Genomic DNA, 24,657 nt, shown 5'->3' on the forward strand with positions numbered 1-24,657 from the left:
CCAAGCGCGCATTGATACCGAGTGCACGTGCAGATAGGTAAATTTTCAACAATCGACCGCTTCACGGCCCGAGAGCAAGTTCAATTGTGCGAATCATTAATGTATACATAGATAAGGTGCTCAAAGTTTTACATCATTAATTTGTTTGATATGAACAAAAAATTTAATTAAAAAATAATCAATTAAAAAGTGTTTCGTTTTCATCGGCGCTCAGTATATAATAAAGACAATTTTTACAACAAATAACAGAATATCTTAATGTTTATTTTCACATGAAATTTGAGTTCATGCCTTTGTTTTTAACGTAATATCAATATATCATAAACGTTTATATCCAAATATGAAAGTCCTTTCATGGCATACTCGCACAAGGTCTTTAAAGGCATATACGAAATGTTACATCTGCTATAAGTAAACGCTTTTTCTGATTTACACTGCAGTGAGCAGCATATGATACACAATAAGCTACCTCTGAAATGAAAATATTTGTCATATCATTATGTCTTTGACAGGATGTCCGAAAGGGATGTACGGTACTGGTAACTGCAACAGGCAATGCTCAGCAGAGTGCTATGGTGGTAACTGTAATCCTACTACTGGAGCATGTTTCTGTAAGTGAGACATGTAACATTGAATCAGATCTTAATGATAATTATAATCTAAAATATTAATGTTACGTCAATGTAAAACATCGTACAAAAAACCAATAAGAAAATATTTTATGTTTTTGATCATTTACATTTTAGTTAAATAAGCGTTTTGACATATGCTAAAAGGTCTATCGACTTAAATCATAACATAATAAAAACAATACATACTGACACTCTTACATGAATGCTGAAATATTACAAGTTAGTTAAATATATGCTAAAAGTGGAGAAATGTAGAGTACGGTGGTACACATATGCGATTGTTAATATTTTGTTACAGACTGTTTTCCCGGAAAGTATGGCGAATTCTGCAAGAATGAATGTCCAACTAATTGTAAAACCAACTCCTGTGAGAAAGATTCCGGATTTTGTTACGGTATGTCCTATTAAATGATTGATAATTTTAATAGTACTTGATTGTTGATATGATAGGGTCAATGTGTCCATAAATATAGAATCTCACAATAAGAAGAGATATTGCGTTACAACGAAAACAAATCATCCCATATCCGCATCTACACTTGTTTGAGGATCAGCGTTTTGTATATGGATATGTGGGTGTGAATGAATTACTTAGTATGGTCTAAAGGAGATAATGTGTCTGGGTTTTTTTTTTTGTTTTTTTTTTTTTCAAACTAGGTTGCTCTTTCGAGTTTAGAAATATTTCAATGTTTATTTACGTTCTGATCATCTAGTTTTAAAGTAATGTGAATGAAATTGATACAACTAAAACGTCATATAAATTCATTAATTTTGAATTTGAAATTAAAATTAAAACATCATGTATAGTATTTTGTATCTTTAGGGTGCAATCAATGTTTTTTACGGCAGTGACTGTGTTTCATGGATTCATATAATTCTACACTCTCAAACGACATTGAACATAAATTTTAACTTTTATCTTAGTAATGATAATAATGAAAGTAATATATGCATATTTCTAAAGTTATACAAATAGTATGTATTCAGCAAGCGAAATATTTCGTTACTTTAATGCAGGTTTGATTCTGCATTTTATGTATTTTTTTAACAATCTGAATTATCAAAACTGATATTTGTTAATCTTATGTTATCACTCTTTATTTTCCTTTATTTTCTTTAGATTGTAAAGATATGTTTTATGGTTCCACATGCAACCCTTGCTCGATTGGTTGCGCCGATCCTGTTAAACTACTGGAGATTGTTATCGTATGTGTTTTATGTTCAATCTAACAATGCTTTTGTCATTTATGACGTCATAATGCTTTATTAATTCTAGCTGTAAAGTATTGTATTCCAATAAACAGTGACATAGTTTGCTTTTGATAATGATTCATTGTTGTATATGTTTCGAACTTGTATTTGTTTGTAAACACAATTAACTTATTAACTTATTTCATAACCCATCTTTGGTTTGATCGATTTCGATTCTGTTCATTTTCAGCATGTAAAGCAGACTTCCACGGTAGTATGTGTGATCAAATCTGTCCATCCAATTGCAACAAGTGTTTTCAGAACACTGGAATCTGTGCAGGTACATTGTACCACACAAACATTAACTAGATTTTTTTTTTTTTTTTTTTTTTTTTTTGTTACATTGATAGACTAGCTACAAGTATCATAATTCCCATCCTTTATATTGTATAAGTAGAAAATTTAATAATGCTAATGAACACTGAGTTTTGGGCGATAAAAATAATTTGGTAATTTGGTAATTTTGCTTTTCACAGTCATTAATTCCTTTGCTATATACATTCTAAAACTTCGACGTTGACATCTATTTCAGAGTGTGTGGCTGGTCTTTACGGACTAAACTGTACCAAGAACTGCCCGATCAACTGCTTTGACGAGTGTGACAGATCAACTGCAGAATGCAAAGGCATTATCATATTTCTGTTTTTCATTAAATCCGTAAATGTAGATCATTATTGTAAGATACACATTGATGATATCCAATGGGTACCATTTCAACAGAAACAATAATTAAACTAATTTAATGACGGTTACAAATTGGTTGCATTGAATGATGAATGCATTTGAAGTAGTCGATTTATGTAAAATCAAATTACATCTGGCGTATTAATCAGTATGTTTATCAATATTCCCGATTTTTTTAAATAATTGCTACTAAATCATAATTCAGTCGACAGTTATCTCAATTGTCAAAGTCAATTTATTGCCTATGAAAGTAAATCAATTTTCGAAAATGTCAAACTTTGGCTATTTATGATGTAAATTGTTGTGATCAAGTCCTTCGATGAATGTTTTGACAAACATTTTATTAAGTTTATTAAGCGTGCGATTGGAGCTCTTCTTATTCTATTTTTATCAATTTGGCAAAAAATAAAATGGTTTCGTTAATTCTTATAACAACTTCTATTACATTTGATAGTTTGGCTCTTTAGCGATAATTATACGAATAGCTAAATCTGCTTTTTTCCTTTGTTTTCTCAGCCTGTCAAATTGGACATTACGGGTTGAATTGTGATAAAAACTGTTCGGATCAATGTATGGACGTCAAATGCAAACGAACGGATGGTCACAGTTAAGGTAAGAGCGTAAAGTATTTATATGGCTTTCATACATCAAAATGTTTTCTAAATAAATCTTGTTCAACTGAACTATTCTATCTGTGATATACACACAAAAGTATATTCAGGTCAATTCGCCCTGAAATTCACTTGAAATATGTTTTCATGCTAATTTCACATGCAGAAAACTCCGGGAAAATTTTATGACCTGAAACATTTTGTGAATTTAGGTCAAACTTTTCATATGAATTTCGAGTTCTTGACCTGAATTAACATTTTGCTCTTTTGAAGTAATACTGATTACGTGATGATGTTCCTTAAAAAATGAAGTTTCATGCGATTTATTCTGTTATATATGAAAATATTTCCGCCTGTGATTGCTTTGATGTAGACGACATCTTGGTAATATAAATACATACAAATGAATGGAGCATTCGATATTTTAAACTCGAAGTAGAAAATATAATTTAATGTCTTAATTCTTCTTCATAATTTGAGCTTTTTCTGTCGATGATATCTGTAATTTCTATGGTTACAGGGTGTATTGATCGTTACCATGGATATTTTTGGTCCGAGGTGTGTCCAGAAAACTGCATCAATAATGTATGTTTTCAGGAGAATGGACACTGTGCAGGTAAAAAGAAAGAAACTTTTAGAAAAAGCTTAAAAAAGGTGATGAACATAATTGTATATAAAATAATACAAGTCTGGTTAATTGGAAATGAAATATATAATATGTTCAGTTGCTTTCATTATCTTTGCCCTTCTTAATAGAAATAATGATATTTTGATATAACCAAATACTGTTACAAATTAAGGATTTTATCTACGCCTTGAACAAATCAATTGTAAAGGAAATGGGATGGAGTTAACTAAAACAAAAAAAATCGGACAGTGTGTGTCATAATGACATTACACATTCATGTTAAAATATTACATGGTAAATAAGAAATATTAAAAGCGCTTGATTAAACTATGCGACTTCAATTATTAAAGAAACTGAAATATATGCTGCTGTCATATTTTAGAAAATAAGTAACTTGGACAGTGTTTACTGTTAAAGAGTTATAACACAAAAAAATCTGAGTTTAATCTAAATCAACCGCGAATAAAGCTTCCAATTGCCATCGACGAAAGTAGTGACTGCTACATCTTTTTCTACGAAATAATTTCGCCGTTTTCTCAGAAGTCAGTCAGAAGTAGCGATACATATGACGACGTTTTTTTACCCTTTATGTGCTAATAGTAAATTATTTATTCATTGAAAATGTTCTTTAAAAGCAAAATCGAAGTATTAACTGTTCACTTCAACGTTTAAATTGTTTTTTCTTTCATTAAGTAACATCACAAACAGAAAAGTCGAGTAAAACGGATGTGGCTATCGGGATAGTAACTGTATTTGGACTGGTCATTGTCATTCTGGTCATGGTTGTCATCCTGATGGTTAGACGTCTATCTAGGATCCAATCAGTGAGCAATGGGCATGGTCACGTGACCAATATGTCAAGGCTTAGTAGAGGCGAAGCAAACAAAGGTACATTTTTTGTCAAATGATGATACCGAATTTACATCCTTGTGTTTGATATCAGTCACACTGTAGATGCCACAGAAACCATAGCTATAGAAATATCGAATATCAACATATTCCATAGGAAATAACTCAATGGATTTAAAATATTCCTTTTGAGAAAAAACTTTTTTAAAAAAACTGAACTGTCATTTCGTTAATTTATGAAAGGTAAGTCCCACAGTCATCAAATAACTATACATAGTCTATTAAAAATTAATGAGATTGTAATGCTTACTCTGACATTTAAGGATGTTTGGTTTCATAATCGTCTGGAACAATATCATCATTTTCACGGTATAGTCTTGAATCAAAATATGTTAAGTATTTAATATTTTTTATTTCAGATGTTACGTACGGTGAAGAAAAAGGACCGGGCTCTTGGGAGGATAATTATTATAGGCTTGATATTGACTCAGTGAAGACTACATGAACAGCTTTGAGTAATCAGAGATTTTCTACTTACCAAATCTTGAACAGATATTTAGAAAAAACGTCTTACGTGGAGATGTACTACATAATGACGTCAAATATTTTTGTGTGATTTTTAAAATGTAAACTTCAAAGCTACACATGTATGTGTATGATTATATCAGGTCAGTTATCAACCTTTGTAAAACAGATGTCGCTGATCACTTTAAAGTGATTAATTTTACTCAAGAAATATTGCATTCAGAGTTATACCCCTACTATTCCATTGCCTTGACTCATTTCTGTATATACGGTATGGGTATTGTAGTTAACATGTAAAGAAGACTATTATCCATTTTCAATCCTATTGCCTATATATATTAAAATGTATTTGTTATTACATTATGGGACGAGTTTATTCATTATTCTTTAATAAACAATGAACTAGTAAACAAATGATCATTTTCAGCTGGGTTTTTTAATATTGCTAGGAAACAACATTTGTTAAGTTGTTTGTTTTAGGAAAAATAAGAAATACATGTAATTCGGTATTGTTTTCATAAAACTAGATATAAACACTGGTGACATCAAATAATGTAATAGAAAGTATACATATGTTTTTCTTTCAACGGGAATTAAACCCTTGCAATGTTATCGCAACGGTAATAAAATGTTTTATAAAATATGACTGACTAATTACATTTTTCATGCAAATCTAAAATGAATCACGCATGATGTATGGGAGCTGACTGACTTTTAGAGTCACCACGAAGTAAACGCAGGCGGACACAAATGTGATATCTACATCACCAAACATCGTTATCAGAATTAATCAGAACGCACAGATCCTATACTCAGACTAATCTGTTACTCAGATGAACACACGATAACAATAACATATACTAGTATTGTTTACGTCATATACATTTACTTGGTCATCCATATACAATGGCACCAACCTGGAGGGCTAAAACACAATCAATATCCATTGGCAAAACATTTAACTTGATAACAATTTGAATATACATTTTGCCGTTTTTAAGTTAAATGCTCTGATGTCACCACCAAATGAAACTTGAGCTTAGGAAAGCGGAACCCGTTATCATTATAAGTGCCTTTTTATCTCATTTGTCTTTTTCTTTGGAATTGCCTCTAGGGCATGAAGTTATATTTCTAATAATACTCTGGGTATGTGTCACTGCCGTTGAACCCTATCTGTGAACGACGTAAGTATTATACTACTGTAGCGAGTATACATTGTAATAAATAAAGCGACGCAACAAAATAGTTGCGTCCCACTCACCCTAAGGTGGCGATGATTGGCTGAACTTGAACTAGGCGGAGTTTAAAAATGATTGAAGTCTCATTTGCTGAAGATCAAATGTCAGCTGAACGTTATGGCTAAATTTCTAACCCGTATACCTTCAGCGGCTATAAATTAAAGCACATTTCTAGCACATCGTCATAAAAACGGCTACTACCGCTGTAAAGAGCGATATATTTCCTTTTAATATCATCCTACACATATATACAAAGTCCCGTTATTAAGAATTACCAGCCCCATTTGTAAAAACATTTCTATAGATTTTTGAAAATCACTTAATTAAAATTCATAGTGTCCATAATATGCATGAGCGAGGCCAAAACTATTATTAAACGTATTGATCATAAACCTTAGTGATAATATATTTCATGTGTAATTCAGCTTATCTGCTGGTAGAATGGAGAGTTTGAAATCAACTTTATTTCATTTACATAAAACATAAATCTTTTTATCAATTTTGTAGCTCTAGACTTTCGTTGACAAAAAAGTTTTATTTCCTTTTAACAGTAATTAATTATATTTGTCATGATCATACCGATTCGTTTATTCACAAAATGATATATCACAAAACAAAATTCTCGGCAATATCTAAAACGTATAAAAAATATTAAAATTTGATGACGAGTGTACCCCGCGATATAGATTCATGTGGATTTTATCTAATTGTGTTTAATTCATTACATTTCTTGGTTTATTTGTTTATATAATATTTGGAAATGGTAACATGTTGGCATTTTATAAAAGTTTCCATTTTTTCAAGTAAATCTTCGCTGCTAATCCGACTTTGAATATTATTTAATAAAGTCAATTATTTTCAATATCTAACGATATCAAATCCACCTAGATTTACAAATTGTTTTGTAATTTATATTATCGTTGAAATTAAGTTCTTTAACATAAAATGTGTTTTATTACTTCAATTATACATTCGCTATCACTAAAATTCATTTAGCAAATAGTGTATCGGTTTATAAGAGAAATCATTACGCTTTTTCGTAAACGTATCTGCCTTTCATTTTTAAAACTCCTAGTTTATCAGATCATGACGGGTTTCACGGTACCTAATTATAAGCTTATTATATATATATCTGTGTATATATATATATATATAACACATACATCTTAATTAGTACCAGTTTATTACAGAAATCATAACGGTTTTTAATTTGTAATCGTAATTCTTTATATTCAGGTCAAATTTGAGAGGTATTAAAACTTAAACAAACCCTTCGTCTTAATTTTTCTTGTGTCACAAACATTCGCCTACAATTTAAAATTAGATTTTATAGGCCTATACATGTGACAAAATTGTAACATTTCAGTATGATAAGCAAAATATACCAAAAATACCAGAGATGTAAGATGAAAATTTCTACATGTACGTACAGTACTACGGGTCCCGAATTCATATTGTCGATAATGAAAACTAAGCCGGGTACTAATTAATAAAGAATTTTTACCACCAACGATAATCTGATCAATCTTAGAATATTATAATTGTTTATGTTGACATACCATCGGTCCTCGCTGATACATATATACATATGAAGGCCCCGTCCATCTTCTACACAAACATCAAATTGTAACATCAAAACCAACGTGCCTTTCAAGTCATATTGGCCCCGCCCACCTTGTAAACGAACCATCCAATGATTTTGATTCTCGACGCCTCAGAGTACTTGTCTTGGATCATGTACTATCGATACTTGTCGTAATTGTATTGCACTTTCGGCGTTCACAGATAGGGTTCAACGGCAGTGATGGGACCTCTTGTGTCCACCTTATGGACATTTTTTAAAAGATTTGTTTTATTTTTGCTATTGAAAAAAGCTTCATTTTTTTTATTTTTAATGTCAATCCTTTAATAATGATTTATACTAAATAGCTTGACGATAAATGTAAAGGTTTTGGATTTACTCCCAATATTTGGCATGCTATCCACTTTGTCCACGATTTGATATCATTTTTAGAATATGCCATACGAATAATCTTTAGGCAGATATTAAAAAAATGAAATGCGGGAAAAAAGACTGAAATATAGCCGGTGAGATTTTCTTTAAAACGCTTAGCTAGGTATACATACATTACAAGGTTTAACTAAAAAAACAACACACAATTTAAAAACATTTGATCTGTAGCATAATATATAAGCAATGCTAATTAATTATTTTGTATATACCTGATACATTGACATAAATAGTTGATCAAATTAACCTTTACTTCTTTCCTGTCATAGCTACAAGTATGTGAATACCAATAAGAATTGGCCATTCTTTGTGCCGTTTTCATTGTTATTGTACTGTGAATTATATCATTATGCTGAAAACTAATAAAAAAAGTTGTGAGAAAAAGAAAAAAAATTGCGCTAGGTTACTTTGAATTAAAATTAACCATACGTACCTAAATAAAACAACAGTTATCGATTTTTGTAAACTAACATATATACTATAAATTTAGAGCATTTTATTTTTTTTTTTGCATTTTGTCTAACAGTTCAAAAAGCTTCACAACAAGTACTCTTGTATGAAAGTACGAAAACCTATTGTTGTCAAAAAAAAATAATAAAAAGCGCGATAATTATCTCGTTAAAACTCGTAAGTTATCTCTTTATAACTACTTACAAAAGAATTATCTCGTTATAATGCGTTAGTTGTCTCGTGGGAACACGTTAGTTATCGCGTTTCAACACCTTAGTCAATATCTTTTTGCAACAATCAACAAATTTGTTGTTCCTGGGAAATAAAGTTACTTTCTAAATTCAAAGCTATGTTATCAGCGGTCTTATCAACATTCAATAACAACCTCATAAAATATTTAATAAATTTAGATATCAAACTGTAATATATACATTGTACTTGTTTCTAAATGATGTATTCGGCCATAACATTGCAGATGAAAGAACGCATACAAAACAAAACAAAATTGTCATCATTGCTAACTTAAACATAATCTCGGTTGTTCAATTGAACATGGCTCTTAAGTGTAATTTATTATTTTGTAATGATGTTCTACACAGTTGTCTTGACAACATTCTCGTAAGCGTGTGCTGTTTCTCTACTCAAAGGGTCCAGCTGTTGGTACCGGTCACCATCTGTATTATCCGTTCCTTGGCCTCCTATTTCATCGTAGGTTGAATCTGGAAGAGGAATATAAACAATACAATGAAATATATACATACGTGTGGTCTGTGTGTGGACAAAATGGGTGTCATCTGTCAGTTATTGATTGGATTCTTGATGATTTTATTAATCAAAAAGGTTTACAGTAATAGCTGCGAATATATTCACATGATAATTTGCAAAGCGAGGAATTAATACAAAATTATAGACTGACAAAATTCAGGTTTTTGATAAATTGTTCTTTTATCTATTTTTTTTTTTTTTCTTTTTTTTTTTTTTTTTTTTTTGTAATTATCCTCGATTTTTTAATCTAATATTACGAGTCTATAGTAAAAGCTATCAAATACTAATTAGCATTTGGAATGATAAAATGTATTTCAAATAAATCATATTACATATATAAACTTATTATGTTAACAACAAAGTCACCATAAGTGTCCTCTACCTTTACGAAACAACAAATAAAAAACAATAATAACCTAAGAAAAAAATAAATGGCCTAAGATGACCAAATCAAACAAATACAAGTTTACTTGTGTAATATACTGCATGTTAACATGATGATTCGTTTCTTTGTTTTGCCGTCTGGGGCTGTGATGGTAAACTAACATAGAATCTATTTTAATTAAATTGTTACGAGGGTCATGGTAAGTTAACGTTAAATTAAAACAAAAGTTTTGCAACTCTACAAAATTATCGATCTCGTCTTACGTCCTCATCTTAAAAATCAAAATTATTTTCGGAAAGTTAGTGGGCCTTTAAATTAACATGCTTCACATAGATCATCAAAGTATAGGGGACAACCAACTAAAAGAAAAAAAAGACCTTCGAAATGACCCCTGTATAACAAGATTGAGCCCTGGATAGGATTTTAATCTTGCCACTGATTGGCTGGCTAAATATGAATTTCAAAAGTAAAAATGTTTTCTGACAGGTAATTATTCCTAGATAACCATGATTCGAATTTGGAAATTCAGATTGGGATTCAGGTTCAAAATATTAATTTTGATATTGAATTGGTAAAAACATTAGAATTTAGGGATTTTTTAGTGCAAAATGCGCCTGACTCCAATTTAGCTTCTCTGGTTGGAGTTTGAGCTGAAGGACCCAAATTTTTTTCTATCTAGTGTTATATGCGAACCTAGACTTAAATTATAGAACACAACAGCTAACTAATAATCTTTTTCTAATAAAGCATTTAGAAAACTTAACAAACTTTAACACTGTGGTTTATGTAATCTTATTTAGCTGGTTGTTCTCTATATACCTCTGGTGGCTTTCTGTCTTCTTCCCAACTCAGTGAAATCGGTCATATGACTTGGAGTCTTAATGTCTGGTTCCTTCCTCGAGAGACGTCTGGCCAAAAAGATGACCACTATGACCAGAACCAGAATGATCAGTCCACATCCAGTCCCTATTCCGATGGCAGGTGCATTCGAATCACCTATAAGATCCATTTCTACATAAAAGTTTTAAATACAAAATATTATCAATGATTTTTAAAATTCTAAGATTTCTAATAATAATCTTACAGTTATTGTCTTTAAAATCATAATTACATCATTGCAATCACAATGAAATTGCTATCTTGAAAAATTTATAATTTTATGCACTTGATATTTAACATTTGAGTAATTCTAAAATGGAACACACACAGATCCTTACCTACACAGATCCTTACCTACACAGTGTCCGTCCTCCTGGAAACACTTGGTCTGTAGACAGTTTTCTGGGCAGACGTTGGTGCAGTTATCTCCATAGAAACCATCCATACAACCTGTTACCAACATTTTTGATTAAACATATATATTTTATTAATATTAGATATGCAACTAAACGAAAGCATATTTTGTAGTATTATATTATTCATTTCATATTAACTCTACGAGGGGGTAGGATCAAGGTATGTTTATACTTAAGGTTTAATTTGTGAAATCCATAAATAACGAGCAAACTAAAACTCATTGTCACAGCATACTTTTAATATTTCATAATAAGTATTCTCAGAAAGATCATATGTTTTTGGTCTTCAATGATATCTGGTCAACACATTATAATTCACTTTCACCAACCTTTACATCTGCCATGTAACTGCGTACATCTCCCGTTCTTACATTGACTTGAACATCTTCGGTCACACGTGAATCCGTAATTTCCATCCAGACAGGCTTCAAAACAAGCATATTAACATTAATTAGAATATCCATTTATCATGTACATCTAGATAGATGTCCTTCATGTATAATCTTTCTATTTGATGTGCAATGGTTTTTTCCCCAGATAAGTATTGATATTAGAACTCTACTCTTACTATTTAGTAGTGAATTGTAGTAATTATTCAGTACAATATTCCCGTCAATAACCAACACAGATAGCAACAACGTGTAATAGAGATCTTTTATTAGAAAAGAAATGATCGACTAAATGGACGCAACAGTAATCTACAAGTTTATATATGTATGTAATAATATGTTATAAGTAAGTTAATAAAACTTTAACAGAGCTAATGACGTGATATTTGAACAGAAGGTCACCGGTTCTATTTGCCTAAAGAACTTATCCCTCTCACGGTATTACCAACTGCCATATATCAGGCGACGAAAATTACCAACGTATAAGCTGTTTATGCCATGTTGATTTATGATGATAATAGTACAAGTGCCATATTTTACCTGTACAGATCCCGATGTATCTATCACATACATCTGGGCAGCCACTGGGACAAGTTTGAGCGCAGTCTTGCCCATAGAAACCAGGAACACAATCTGCAAATCAAAGACAATGTCAATAATGACAACAAATGCTAGCTTATACTTCATCTGTACTTTGAAATTGTTGTATTAAGAACGGATAAAATTGCAACTGATTTATATTTTTATGTATTGAGGAATCGGATCAGTTTCTTTGTCACGCAACCTACGTTAACCTAACAACCACGCTCACTACAACTGTAATTTACATAATTGAGATAATTTACATGTCGTTATACCTGTGCATATTCCGGAACCCTGGCCACATATTTGGTTTAAACATCTCATAGAACACACCTGGTCACATTTGTAGCCGTAGAACCCCGGATCACATCCTGTTAATTAAAGTTTCGTTAATTTCATGTAGCGAATACCAATATATATAAAATAAATGGCTGATCACTCTAAAAAGTGTAGAACGTGTAGCTTTTCTTAACGTAAAATATCCAAAAACTTTAAATTCAATTACATTTATTTTTGTGATAGAAACATATTTATTATTCAATACACAAATTTGGTGATTTCAAAATAAATAGATGGAACAGCAATTCATCGGAAAATATACAAATGATACATGTATAATTAACAAAAGAAATGCTACCTTCACAATTTCCGGAATCCTTGGAACATATGCCGTTTTGACAACTAGATGGACAGCTTTGTCCACATCTATTGCCGTAAAATCCGGACTTACATTCTACAAACATCGATATTTTTACAGAAAATGATAAGGTAAATAATTCATTTACACATTCAATAACCCTGCTAGATAATTAATTACATAATTAAATAGGTTTACTACATGATTACTGTCATTCTCATGCTATATCAAAAATGTATTTCTTTTTGTTATTTATACCAGTTTACGTTCTTTCCCTTTCCCTAGTATCATTATTTTGTTTGCTTTATCTCCACAATATTTTTTCTAATACGTACGCGCACAATTTCCGGATGTTTTGTTGCAGACTGGATCGAAACATCCGGACGAACAGGGGGAGCATACCGGACCAAAGAAACCGTCAGCACAATCTGAAATAAACCACAAATCTCCAAATAAAGCACTTAAATGTAGGTATTTGAACACAGAGAAGGGACAATACATGCAGAGCAAATTGTAATAGGGAGTATACATCCCCATGATGTTCAAAGGAAAAGACAATATACTATACCTGTACAGATGCCAGTATCCTGGGCGCATATTTTGTCTTCACAGTTCTCAGAACATGCCTGAATACAAGTACCGCCATAAGATCCCGGAATACAAGCTGAAAGGAAGCAGGAAATAAGATAATTAGTAAATGTAGTATATTTGAAAATTATGTAATGAAACATAAATTTAGATATCCGACAGGATCTGCTTTCCAAAATCTCATTAGCTAATAAATGGCCACGTAATATCTTATAAATAGCTTATCAATATAGTATAAAATAAAGCAAACAAATTTTTTGTTTTTGTTTTGTACTCATGTGGCAACAGTATTATATAATGTGGAAAAAAATAATTATATTATTAGCAACTAAGCGAAGATTTGGTTGATAACAAAATCCCGCTAATAGGTTTTTAAGTTCGGACTAGATTATGGAGGCAATACTCTAATTATCCATTGTTTTAGCTGTAATTAATGCTTTCTGATTCAATTCGAATATTTTATGTATTATTAGATTGTTAAATATGTGACAAAAAATAGCATTTTCCTGAATACTGTAATGTTAGCACAGTTATATTTTGAAAAACACACCCTTAAAACCCATTAATCAATGTGTTTGGAATAATCCCAATTATGGTTTAAGAATGAGAATCGTTAGATTTACGGTATATAAGAATTTAACTAAGGGCATCTGAATAAGATTCATCATCGTTATAGACAACTAAATGTTTGATGTCATGATACCTGAGCATTCTCCCGTCCTTTTGTCACACTCATCCCGGCAGCTGATCGGACAAGATTGGTTACAGTACACTCCATAGAATCCGGGCACACACTCTGAAAAAAGTGAAGAAAATCTCAGTTTGTAGAATTTTCAATTTCAAATAACAAACTCTGAAATGTCTGAAAATAAACATTGAAATCGAAGAATTATGTTCCATTTCGTTATATTCCAATGTAGTAATGTCATATTGTCATTAATCAATACAAACATTGAAAATGCAATAAAATGCTTCAAAACAAATTATAATCAAAGTTCATGAAAAGGTAATTATATGAAATCAATAGTGGTTAAAACCATAACATGCTTGAATTATGTAAATATAAACCATACCAAAACAGTCGTCGGTTGTTTGGCCGCATGTACGGCATGTCGAAGGACAGCTAGTATCACAACGGAATCCTTTCTTTCCGGCAATGCATGCTGAAAATGCACATAGCTTTGAGCTCTTGGCGACGAATAGTGGGACGATAATAAATAAAAAGGTGAAGGTAATCATCAAAGTATAAGCGCTTAAAGAGACATTTCAGTTAGGATAAATCTGGCACATAAGCATGAAGTGAACGTTTGTTCTACAGCCCTTACGTATGTAAATCAGTCGGTAATGTTAACGATTTTTATTGACATCGTTTAAATCGCATAGATGTACGATAAATCACATGTAAATGAGCACGCTATACCCATAGCTGATTCGGATTCGCATACGATATACAGACCAATCAAATAGGGACTTAGTAACAGCTGTATTTATTAGAAAACTTATTTATTTAAGTTCGTGTATCTGAAATGGCAAATGCGCTTTTGTAAGAGACATTTAGTCGTGTTTTATTTCGGTCAATTTCCACAACGGCTGCTGGTTCTAGCTATCTCCAATGTATAATGGTGATGAGCGAACTATTCTTTGCATCAAATTTTGACCTTAATATACACTTGTATGTGTGTCACAGTGATTTTTTATAACATCTACTCCATTTCTCTATTACTTTAATCAAACCCGAATTATTAACGTATTAACGATATCCGACATAAACGTTACTTTCAATGAAATATCAGACTTAAGTATCCCGTTAAGACAGAAAACAAATGCATTTACTGTATGAAACGATATGTGTTTGGTACTTTCTTTTGTTGCTTTGTAATACATAGAACATAATTTGTTATTGCTTTTATATTCGTTGCGCAATAGTAACAAAAAAACGAAAACATTATGCCTACAATATTATTAAATGATATATAATACACTTGTTCTTTCTTTTTTACAATATGTTTAGAAACGATGTATTGAGATGTTCATATTATACGTTCGATCCCCGACCGCTTACCTGTTTGCTGACGTCCACAAATTATCAAAATGGTTTAATGAAATCTTAATTAGCAAAAGTGTAAGCTAGCTATTTAATCTGTCCTAAAACCTTCCCTAATTCTAACCGTTGTCATCAACTTATAATCCAATTATGTTTGTATCATTTACTTCGTAAGCAATATCCATTGTCTTTCCTGCATATTAAATCTCTGCAATTAGAGCAATTCATTTCGCACATATCCCCATACTTCCCAGCAAGGCATTCTGGAAATAACACAAGTGAACTGAACAAATGAACAAATCAATGTAATGTTGTGTTGAACATAGATCCTCATAGCATTTGCAGATTTTAACCTTTCAAGTGGTGAAAACACACTTCATTGTAGCGTTTTCCAGAGAAAAAAGATAATTAAAAATTGTGCCGTAATTTCATACGTAAACACCAAGACTATGTTATTCAGCACCAACATTTACCAATACAATGAGAATAGCATTTACAAAGTCAAATCTTTAATTTTCATTTTATCATTGGTTTTAGCAATTGCCATGATTTCATCTAAACATATATATAGCATAAAAAAGAACTGATAATATTAGTGATTTCATTTTGTGTTGTTGCAAATGGTAACAAGAACTGTACATGTTTGTCCGCCCCTTTGTTTCATAGCTTAATTTATCAAAACTTATGGTTTTCAATAGTAGAAAACAGGATTTCTGCATTTTTGCCCAGTAAATGTAAATATAACTTTAAAGACATGTATGTATATCACATTCAATATTTTTTGTTACTTTTTACCTTGTATTTCAAGCGGATTTTTAATTGCATAAAACAAATTAATAGGAACAGTCATCTATTTGTTGTATTTTCTGAGTGAAGATCTTATTTCACTGGTATAACAAAACATATAGCATTACCTAAACAGAACCCGTTGTTCTTCATACATATCTGATCTTTACAGTTGGTAGAGCAATCAAACTGGCACATCTCCCCGTATTTTCCATTGATGCAGTCTGAGTAAAAATATAATATAAAAAGAACAATTACCATCAAATTTTTTTTTATCGAGAAACAGTTTGTTGGTAGTTTGGAATTACTGACAAAGTGACAATATTCAAATATAACTGAGATTAAAGGGGGCAATTCAATCAGGCTAGTTCTATTACATAACCATGAATCAAAATATGACATGATGCATTGTTCTACATTCCTTTTGAAACATATAACACAAAATATTGACAAATTCTATGTCATTGTTAGGTATTTTAATTGATACCGTTGAAATTCTAAATGGTATAGCAATGCCATTAAGAAGGTATGATAGGTACAACGTACGCTGTACCAATACCCGAGTCAATGTTACGTATGTTAAACAAATGAACTACATAACCACTGATGAGTTGATGAAATGATTTTTTAAGTTAGACAATTTACCTAATAAGGTAAATACACTACTGTAAGAGCGTTTTGAGTAGTTCTAGAAATATCTAACGGAGTTACAAATAAAATAATAGAGCAGTTGTTATTGTCTCTTTTTGAAAATTGCGTTTACATTAATCGTAGTGGCAATACACTGTGTCATAAGACAATGTTATTTTCCTTGATCATGGTTTAGTATATGTTTTGCACAGCTCTTGATCACTGCTCTAACTTCGCAAACCAAATAGGTTGCTCTATGTCTTTGATGAGAACGATAAGAAAGAAAATAAGTATGTTTTAAATGTTAATTCTGTGTACCTTAAATCTGAAGAAAATTGAAGAAAGTGTGTAGATATTTTATTAAACCCCTCCTATGTCTAGAAAGACAATGAAAAACTCAATCATATCTATAAAATGATGACTAAAGTGTATTTACCAATGCATTGTCCCGAGTCTTTCTCACAAGTACTGTTACAGTTTGCGGTGCATTGTTGTTCACAGAACTCGCCGTGCATGCCGGTAAAACAATCTGAAAAAATGCATTGGTTCATAATAAAATAGATCATCGTAAATAGATTAATAATTGAAAACGCAGTGCCATGTAAATGACCAAGCCTTGTATGAGGTCTTGGGCTAGTATGGATGATATACCATTTATGGTAATACAGATAGATCTATAAATAAATCGTTCGATCTTGTCAAACTGTACCTATCTCATTAACATCTCTGCAAGATACATAAGAAAGAAACATAAAGCTAATTTCAATGTAGCTGCTCTATTTTGGAAATCGTATAATGGTATTAAAACTAGCAATATCATTGGTTCAACCCTACTGATACATCCACCATCTTGTAAGTAGGCATCGATTACTGAGAAGCGGTTCTTGTCAGTCATTTTTGGTGACCATCAACACAATATCGCACACTAATTCTGCAATTGGAACAACTATTTCAGCTATGTGTTATTACTGTTTATTTACTTGTTACTGAGGTGGGATGTAAATTCAATTTCAACTGCAGGTAAAATAGAAATTCGTTATTATAAATCAGGATGATCATGATTCGAATGTTCTGTTTGTTGTAAAGCGTTTTGCGGCTCCTGTTAAATTTTGATGCACAAGATCATACACTTTATATTAAAGTATATTTATCTTTCGGATACTCAGTTTATTCGAAGTATAACCAATGTCTCATTAATACGGAAAGAGGTTTTTTCAGATTTGATAACCTTTAATTAAATGTGAGGTAGATTATTTCAAGAGTCAACGTTCACAAAAGAAAGTTAAACGCCCACTAACTATATGAAACGAAACATAAAAGTTTCTGAAAAACAATAATAACAGATGTTACAACATCAAACAAATGCAGGATACCATGTGTAATCAATGTAAACAGTGAAGATTCATTTCGCTGTTTTGCCGTTTGCCGCAGTAATTTTCAACTAACGCGCAGTATTTAGATATTAAATTATATTTATTTTTATTGAATTGGAAGATCATGATTAATAGTAGTATTAATTATAAGCTAATGACTTTTGCAACACTACAAAATTATCAAACTGGTTTTGCGTTTCCATTTTAAAAAAAAAAATAAGAAAAAAAGTATTGGGCATTGTGTTATAATCCGTAAATTGTGACATTGGTATGTTCCTTATCATACTTTATATTAGAATATAAGGAGAGTCATACAGAAGCACGATCCTGTTATAGGGTTACAGTTTCCTCCGAAGCATCTTGAAGAACAGGTGTTGTCACAATCACCGGAACCAAATCTTCCTATTGAGCATCCTTGAAGTAAAACAAAAGAATGTTCTCACTTTATGACTATTGTCACAGCCTTATCATAAAATACTACCGTTTGGTAGCTATTGTATTTTATTATTAATTTCAATTATATTTTAAACTTAAAATTTTCATTTATTTGAAGATCTAAATATTGTTTTGCAATTTTTGCATATTAATTTAAAGTCCAGATTTTACTCTACATTTATAAGTTTGACTGCTAAATTTCAGACGTATATGCAGAAAGTAATTATAAAAAAATGCTACTAAAATATCGAATGAATTACCAAAAACCTGGACCTCACACAGTTCCAGGACAGCGTAATCATCATACCAGTCACGTGTTTTAGGTGTTTTCTCTCCTGTTGTAGACAGTGACGTACCGAGCTACACTCTGACATACATGTGTCGGGTTTAAGTTGACATCATTCCGTAAAGTACTATTATCCTTATAGCATAGAGTCCCATCTATGGGGCTGGTTGTAGAGTTGGACACGTAGAGTGAGTATCCGCCAAAACGATATCCAAAATCATCTATAAATCAACATCACAATCAATCATAGACATTAAAGGATTGATTTTCAATTGTGCTGCTTCATTGATGAAAAAAGTTTATCTCGTGCAAATGAAGTGAACTGCGAGCAGTTCATGTAACATTTACGTTAATTAATTTAAAGTCTCAACCTTTAGAATAGTCGAATCCTTTGTATTTGGCTTAATATCATTATTCAAAGGAGGGGTATCACTTTGGGCTGTTTTACGGCAACTAGATGATAAGCATGGTAATTTCAGAGATCAAATGTCAAATGGTGAAAAGTTATGTTTTCATTGTTGAAGCCAATTAATTAAAATCCTAACCCCTTAACTATTGATATAACATTTATATCTGAACACAACATGGTGTATATTATACAATAATCGACCTATTTCCAGGTGGATACGGTGAGTTATCAACCCGAGTAAATGATATATACCGAGGGCGGAGACCGAGGGTTATATCATTTTCGAGGGTTGATAACTCACCGTATCCACCTGGATATAGGTCGATAACTGTTTTATTATATGACATTTAACCCGGCTCTTGTAAACGACTTTACTACAATACACAGGGTGATATTTGCAAATGTTCTTTATACAAAAGTACATGAAGTTTATCCATTACACGTGGTATATGGTAAATATGCAAATGCTTCTTGCTAATGTTTTAGACTGGTAGAACCGGTATATTTGATCGCGGCATCAACTGCCCGTCTGGCATTCTTGAAAGTTTGCAGTTGATCACCGTTGATCGCAGTAAACTTGCTGCCTTCCGCCATATATGTTGCCAACTATAATAATGACGTCGCAAAAGATTAATCCGACGTCATTGAATTAGGAAACTCCCGTTACGCTATATTTGGGTATGACTCGACGTCAAAAGTGATTATGACGTCACACCAAAAGGGAGTTTCCCTCGATCTGTTTTTGACACAGGTTACTGGACTCGCGAGAGGTATCTGGACTTAGTCCAGTAACCCCGCGTGCTTTTCACCGCCGATTTCGGGGTTGATAGCGCAGTTGATGAATACTTCTGAGAAACGTATCGGCCAATCAAAATACAGTCAAAACATATAGGTGACTTTATTGTCTTAATATGCTCAATCAAACTATTAGAAGCAAAACACTCTTCATCTGATGATTTATATCACGGCTACCTACTAATAATGTTATCGTGCAATCAAACCCGAGACGTCATCGAATGCCAGACTGGTGTGAGTATATAGAACACCCTTTGCTGTGTGTATGGGCAAATCGTATTGTGTGAAACTTGAGTGGGAAAATAGCACTTCGTATGGTATAACATATTATTGTTTTTGTTTAGGCCTATTAAAAGGTCAGTTTAGTATTAAAGTATATGAATTGTGAATTGTACTAGAATTTAACAACTACAAGGTACGAAAAGACTTAATAAGCTAAACGCTTTCACCCGCCTCTGTAGTATATGGTAATATTCTGTATCGTCATCGTCTGCCCTAAATCCACACGCCACCATGCTTCTTTATACCGACCATCCTTGGTGTGAGCACAGCAACCACTGCCTATGTTTTGGTTGGTACAACCGTCTATACCTTGTGGTGCTTTCCACCTTGATAACTCCCGGTCGGTTGACTGAGCAGCAGATCCCGTTAAAGCAATGTTCACTGAGGAGTAAATAACGACAATAAACATTCTGATTTGCTCACATCAAATGCATTTGAGTTACCTACTCAATATAACACTAATATATTATTCTCTCTGCAATACTTTCAAGCTAACGGGGATGGTATTGTACATGCGAAATGTAACCTACAAACCACAAACTTAAATCAATGTCTTTGCTTTATGAAATTAAATTAAACAAAAGTAGAATACACAGTATTTTATTTTAGTGCACATGATATAAATAATTTGTAACACTTATTTTTAATTTTTATTTGTAGTAGGTCGATAATTATTGCGCCATGCATGTGGATAATTGTAGCAGAAACTTGTTAAAGCAACCAAACTAGACTCGGTCTGATTACAATGTTATTACTTCGCTTCATAAAGGATCTGAGCACATCCTATAAGGGGTTAATTTCTAGTGACATATATGCTTCTTGAACTTCAGTTCAAATGCATTTTCGCCGCCCAGCTAACATTTAATTGTTGTCAGATCGTATAAGAAACAGAGAGAAAATTATGATCTCTATCTTCAAGAGATTGAACTAAAATAATGGCTTAGATATCAATGTTCCGCATCGGAATTTGAATTATTGTAGTAAATAAATAGATATGTTTCGATGATTAAATATACAATGTACTTTAAAGCAGTAACTTGAAGTTAGCACCGGATTCGTGATTCAGGATTCGAATAACGAATCCGGTGCCAGCACATTATTCGTTATTCAAAAATGAATAAATAAATAACAATTTCAAAAAACAAAAAAAAACCAGATCAAAAGATAATTTCACAACCTCAAAATAAAAAATAAATAAATGAATACCTTAATATAATGTTCAAAAATTGAAAACCGTAAAACACCTCCTCAGATCGTTTTTCGTTATTTCCCCACCTTATTTGTTATTCAGTAAAGCTTACATGAAATCATTTCATGACTTTAAAGCCGTAAAACACCTCCTTAGGTCGTTTTTCGTTATTCATTTTAGTGAATAACGAATGACAAATTTGGTGTTGGCATCGGTACCGGATTGTTATTCAAACTGAATAACGAAAAACGATATCAAGAGGTGTTTTACGGTTTTCAAGTCTTGAATAATTGATCGAGGTAAATGTATTTAGTTTTTTAGTTATGTTTAGATCTTTTTTTATGTTTCTTTTGTTTTTTGTTTTGTTTTTTTTTTGGTTTTTTTTATATTTTGAATAACGCATAATGTTCTGCAAGCAGATTCGTAAATCAAAATTAAAAAACGATTAACAAATACGGCGCTGACACCGTATTCGTTATTCAAAATCAAAACAATTGATCGAGGTATTTAGTTTTTTGAGTTTGTGAAATAATGTTTTGATCTGTTTTTGAAATTTTTATTTATTACTTCTTTTTTAATAACGAATACAATTCTAGCAAGAGATTCGTTATACGATACCCAAATCTCGAATCTGGTGCTAACTTCACATTGCCATTCACAGCCGCCATTTGCACGACAAAAAAAGGACTTGATGGGTATGTTTTTGTAAAGTCGAATCAGGTCAAATAATGCTATTTCATACTTATAGGAATTAGTAAATATAATGTCATGGTTATTTGGTTACAGATATATGTACCGAACCCTGTGAACTTGTTTTCCTGAAATACCTTCCTTTTTTAAAATCTTTTTACGCCACACAACCATTAGTCAACAGTAGTACCTTTCCATACACAATACTTATCACCTCAGTTATGTTCAGAAACATGTAAAAAGTGTTATTATAGGCATACGAAATTTCACTAGTGTTAACAGGGTCTGATACCTTACATAAAAATCGTCCTTATCCTGTTCAAGATAACAACAGTTGTGCAGGGTATGAAACATTAATATATATTAAGTTAATAGCTATTAGTTAGAAAAAGTAGGTATATTTACAACCAGTTACCACGGAAAATACACATTACTTTGACAAACATATGATTAGTTCATATCGACGTACAATACAGACATGTTTGAAATAAACAAAAATATAATATTATAACATACACATATGAAAACATACCTTCAGATCGTGATGATGCAAGGAACATCAGGACAATCAATAACACCAAACATTCCAGACGTATTCCAGTGTACATGTTTGTCTGTTATAAAGGTATGTCCAGACGTAATCCAGTGTACATGTCTGTCTGTTATAAAGGTATATCCAGACGTATTCCAGCGTACATGTCTGTCTGTTATCAAGGTATGTCCAGACGTATTCCAGCGTACATGTCTGTCTGTTATCAAGGTATGTCCAGACGTATTCCAGTGTACATGTCTGTCTGTTATAAAGGTATGTAATGGCTTACACTTTAACCAGGAAATAGTATCATTGCATTACGTGCACAATTATATCATAGGTAATCCAACACCAGTGTCACACTTGTGTATTTGCTATGAATTTCTATAGACACTTTTTTGTTATAAACTGTATAAAATGTCTCCAAGTGTAGAAACGCGAGAGTGTTCAAGTGGATATATCAGTGCAGTATTAAATACCTTATTCGTGATTACTACCACACCGACTTCTTTAATTAAGAGGATGACAATTACATAGTGACATACGCATGGAAGGACAGGAATCCACATCAAATAGTCGAGTCGATTGAACGGGTTATAATCACTTTAAATGTGGTATTAGCTGTTCAGAGTTACGTGACAGAAAATCCCGGAAGGGATCAAATTAAATTACCAAGGGGCTACTACCACAACAAATTGAAATTAGACGTACGAATGTACATTATGTATGTTTGCAAGCTTATCTAAAACGAGATTTTTTTTAATTATAAAACAAAATGAATCTAGTTGGCAACTGCAAGAGCTCACTCATTGATATCCTTAATTTGCGGAATTTCGATGAATGCCCCATAAACAAATGGGCAAATCATTTGAATAAGGGGATACAAAAACAGAAATGAAAAAGTAAACAATTCAAAAGAACAAATTGGAATAAAAATGGAAAACGTAATGATCTTTTCCTCTCAACTTCCCTAACCAAGGGTATTAAGTACGATACTATACCTCAAACCATTGGCAGCGCCCTTCGAAAAAACACGTTAGCATCTTTGTGAATTATCTGTTCATTTGTTCGGACACCAATGTTTGTGTTTCATGCTTCAAATACCACTTTTATCAAGAGAACGAAGTCTGGTTTTTTTTGCATTATTTGTTTGACTTTGTGAAACAGAAACCATGCACGTATTTACTTTTCCTATTTGTTTGAAGCGAAACGTATCCAATTACTTCATTTAGCTCATCTAAAACATTAATTTACACACAAATGTAATTTTTTTATTCATATTTTTCAAAAAATATTTACAACACAACATGTACAGAAGATACATAAAAGACAAATGCAATAGAAGTTATTTTTGAAAAACTATTTTAAATTGCATATTTTAAAGTACGTATTTACAAGGATCTTATTAACGTAACAAAATACACACATTTATTACCACTCACATAAAATATATAACAAGAGATATTTCCCTTCCTACAAATGTAGTGATAAAGTGAACTAGGGGAGACAACTCTTGATAAAAAATACAACAAGGACAAGACAGAAAAAAGGTGGTGGGGGAGGGGGATGTGAGAGAGATCTTTCAAGAATTTTTAAAATGTTACTGTTTATATATTTAACCAATTTTGTAACTCTGCAAGTGTTTGTGGTTTACGCTTTAAATTACTATTGGATATTATAATCTTG

General features: G+C 31.9%; 2 protein-coding genes across 5 annotated transcripts; both read right to left on the reverse strand.

Annotated features, from left to right (window-relative positions):
* Positions 1-243: 243 nt before the first annotated feature.
* LOC138325149 (multiple epidermal growth factor-like domains protein 10) lies at positions 244-23,275 on the reverse strand. 4 transcript variants are annotated; one of them, XM_069270619.1, is made up of 18 exons: positions 22,972-23,275; positions 20,870-20,941; positions 19,096-19,295; positions 18,669-18,767; positions 17,417-17,509; positions 16,479-16,574; positions 15,732-15,827; positions 14,594-14,683; positions 14,224-14,316; positions 13,501-13,596; positions 13,268-13,360; positions 12,933-13,028; positions 12,571-12,666; positions 12,254-12,346; positions 11,654-11,749; positions 11,263-11,358; positions 10,849-11,040; positions 244-9,598 (listed from the first exon to the last, which is right to left on the reverse strand). In XM_069270619.1, exons 3-18 carry the CDS (start codon positions 19,160-19,162, stop codon positions 9,471-9,473), a joined length of 1,620 nt encoding a protein of 539 aa, XP_069126720.1. In that variant the 5' UTR covers positions 19,163-19,295; positions 20,870-20,941; positions 22,972-23,275; the 3' UTR covers positions 244-9,470. The 4 variants fall into 4 exon arrangements, with proteins under 4 accessions (XP_069126720.1, XP_069126719.1, XP_069126722.1 ...); XM_069270618.1 differs by having other exon boundaries at positions 20,732-20,941; XM_069270621.1 differs by having other exon boundaries at positions 19,049-19,295; positions 20,732-20,941; positions 22,972-23,274.
* Positions 20,724-23,047, reverse strand: LOC138326373 (fucolectin-4-like). Its single transcript, XM_069272484.1, has 2 exons — positions 22,972-23,047; positions 20,724-20,941 (listed from the first exon to the last, which is right to left on the reverse strand). Exons 1-2 carry the CDS (start codon positions 23,045-23,047, stop codon positions 20,724-20,726), a joined length of 294 nt encoding a protein of 97 aa, XP_069128585.1.
* Positions 23,276-24,657: the final 1,382 nt, after the last annotated feature.

This window comes from Argopecten irradians, chromosome 6 (genome assembly GCF_041381155.1).
Source record: "Argopecten irradians isolate NY chromosome 6, Ai_NY, whole genome shotgun sequence".
Lineage (NCBI taxonomy): Eukaryota > Metazoa > Mollusca > Bivalvia > Pectinida > Pectinidae > Argopecten > Argopecten irradians.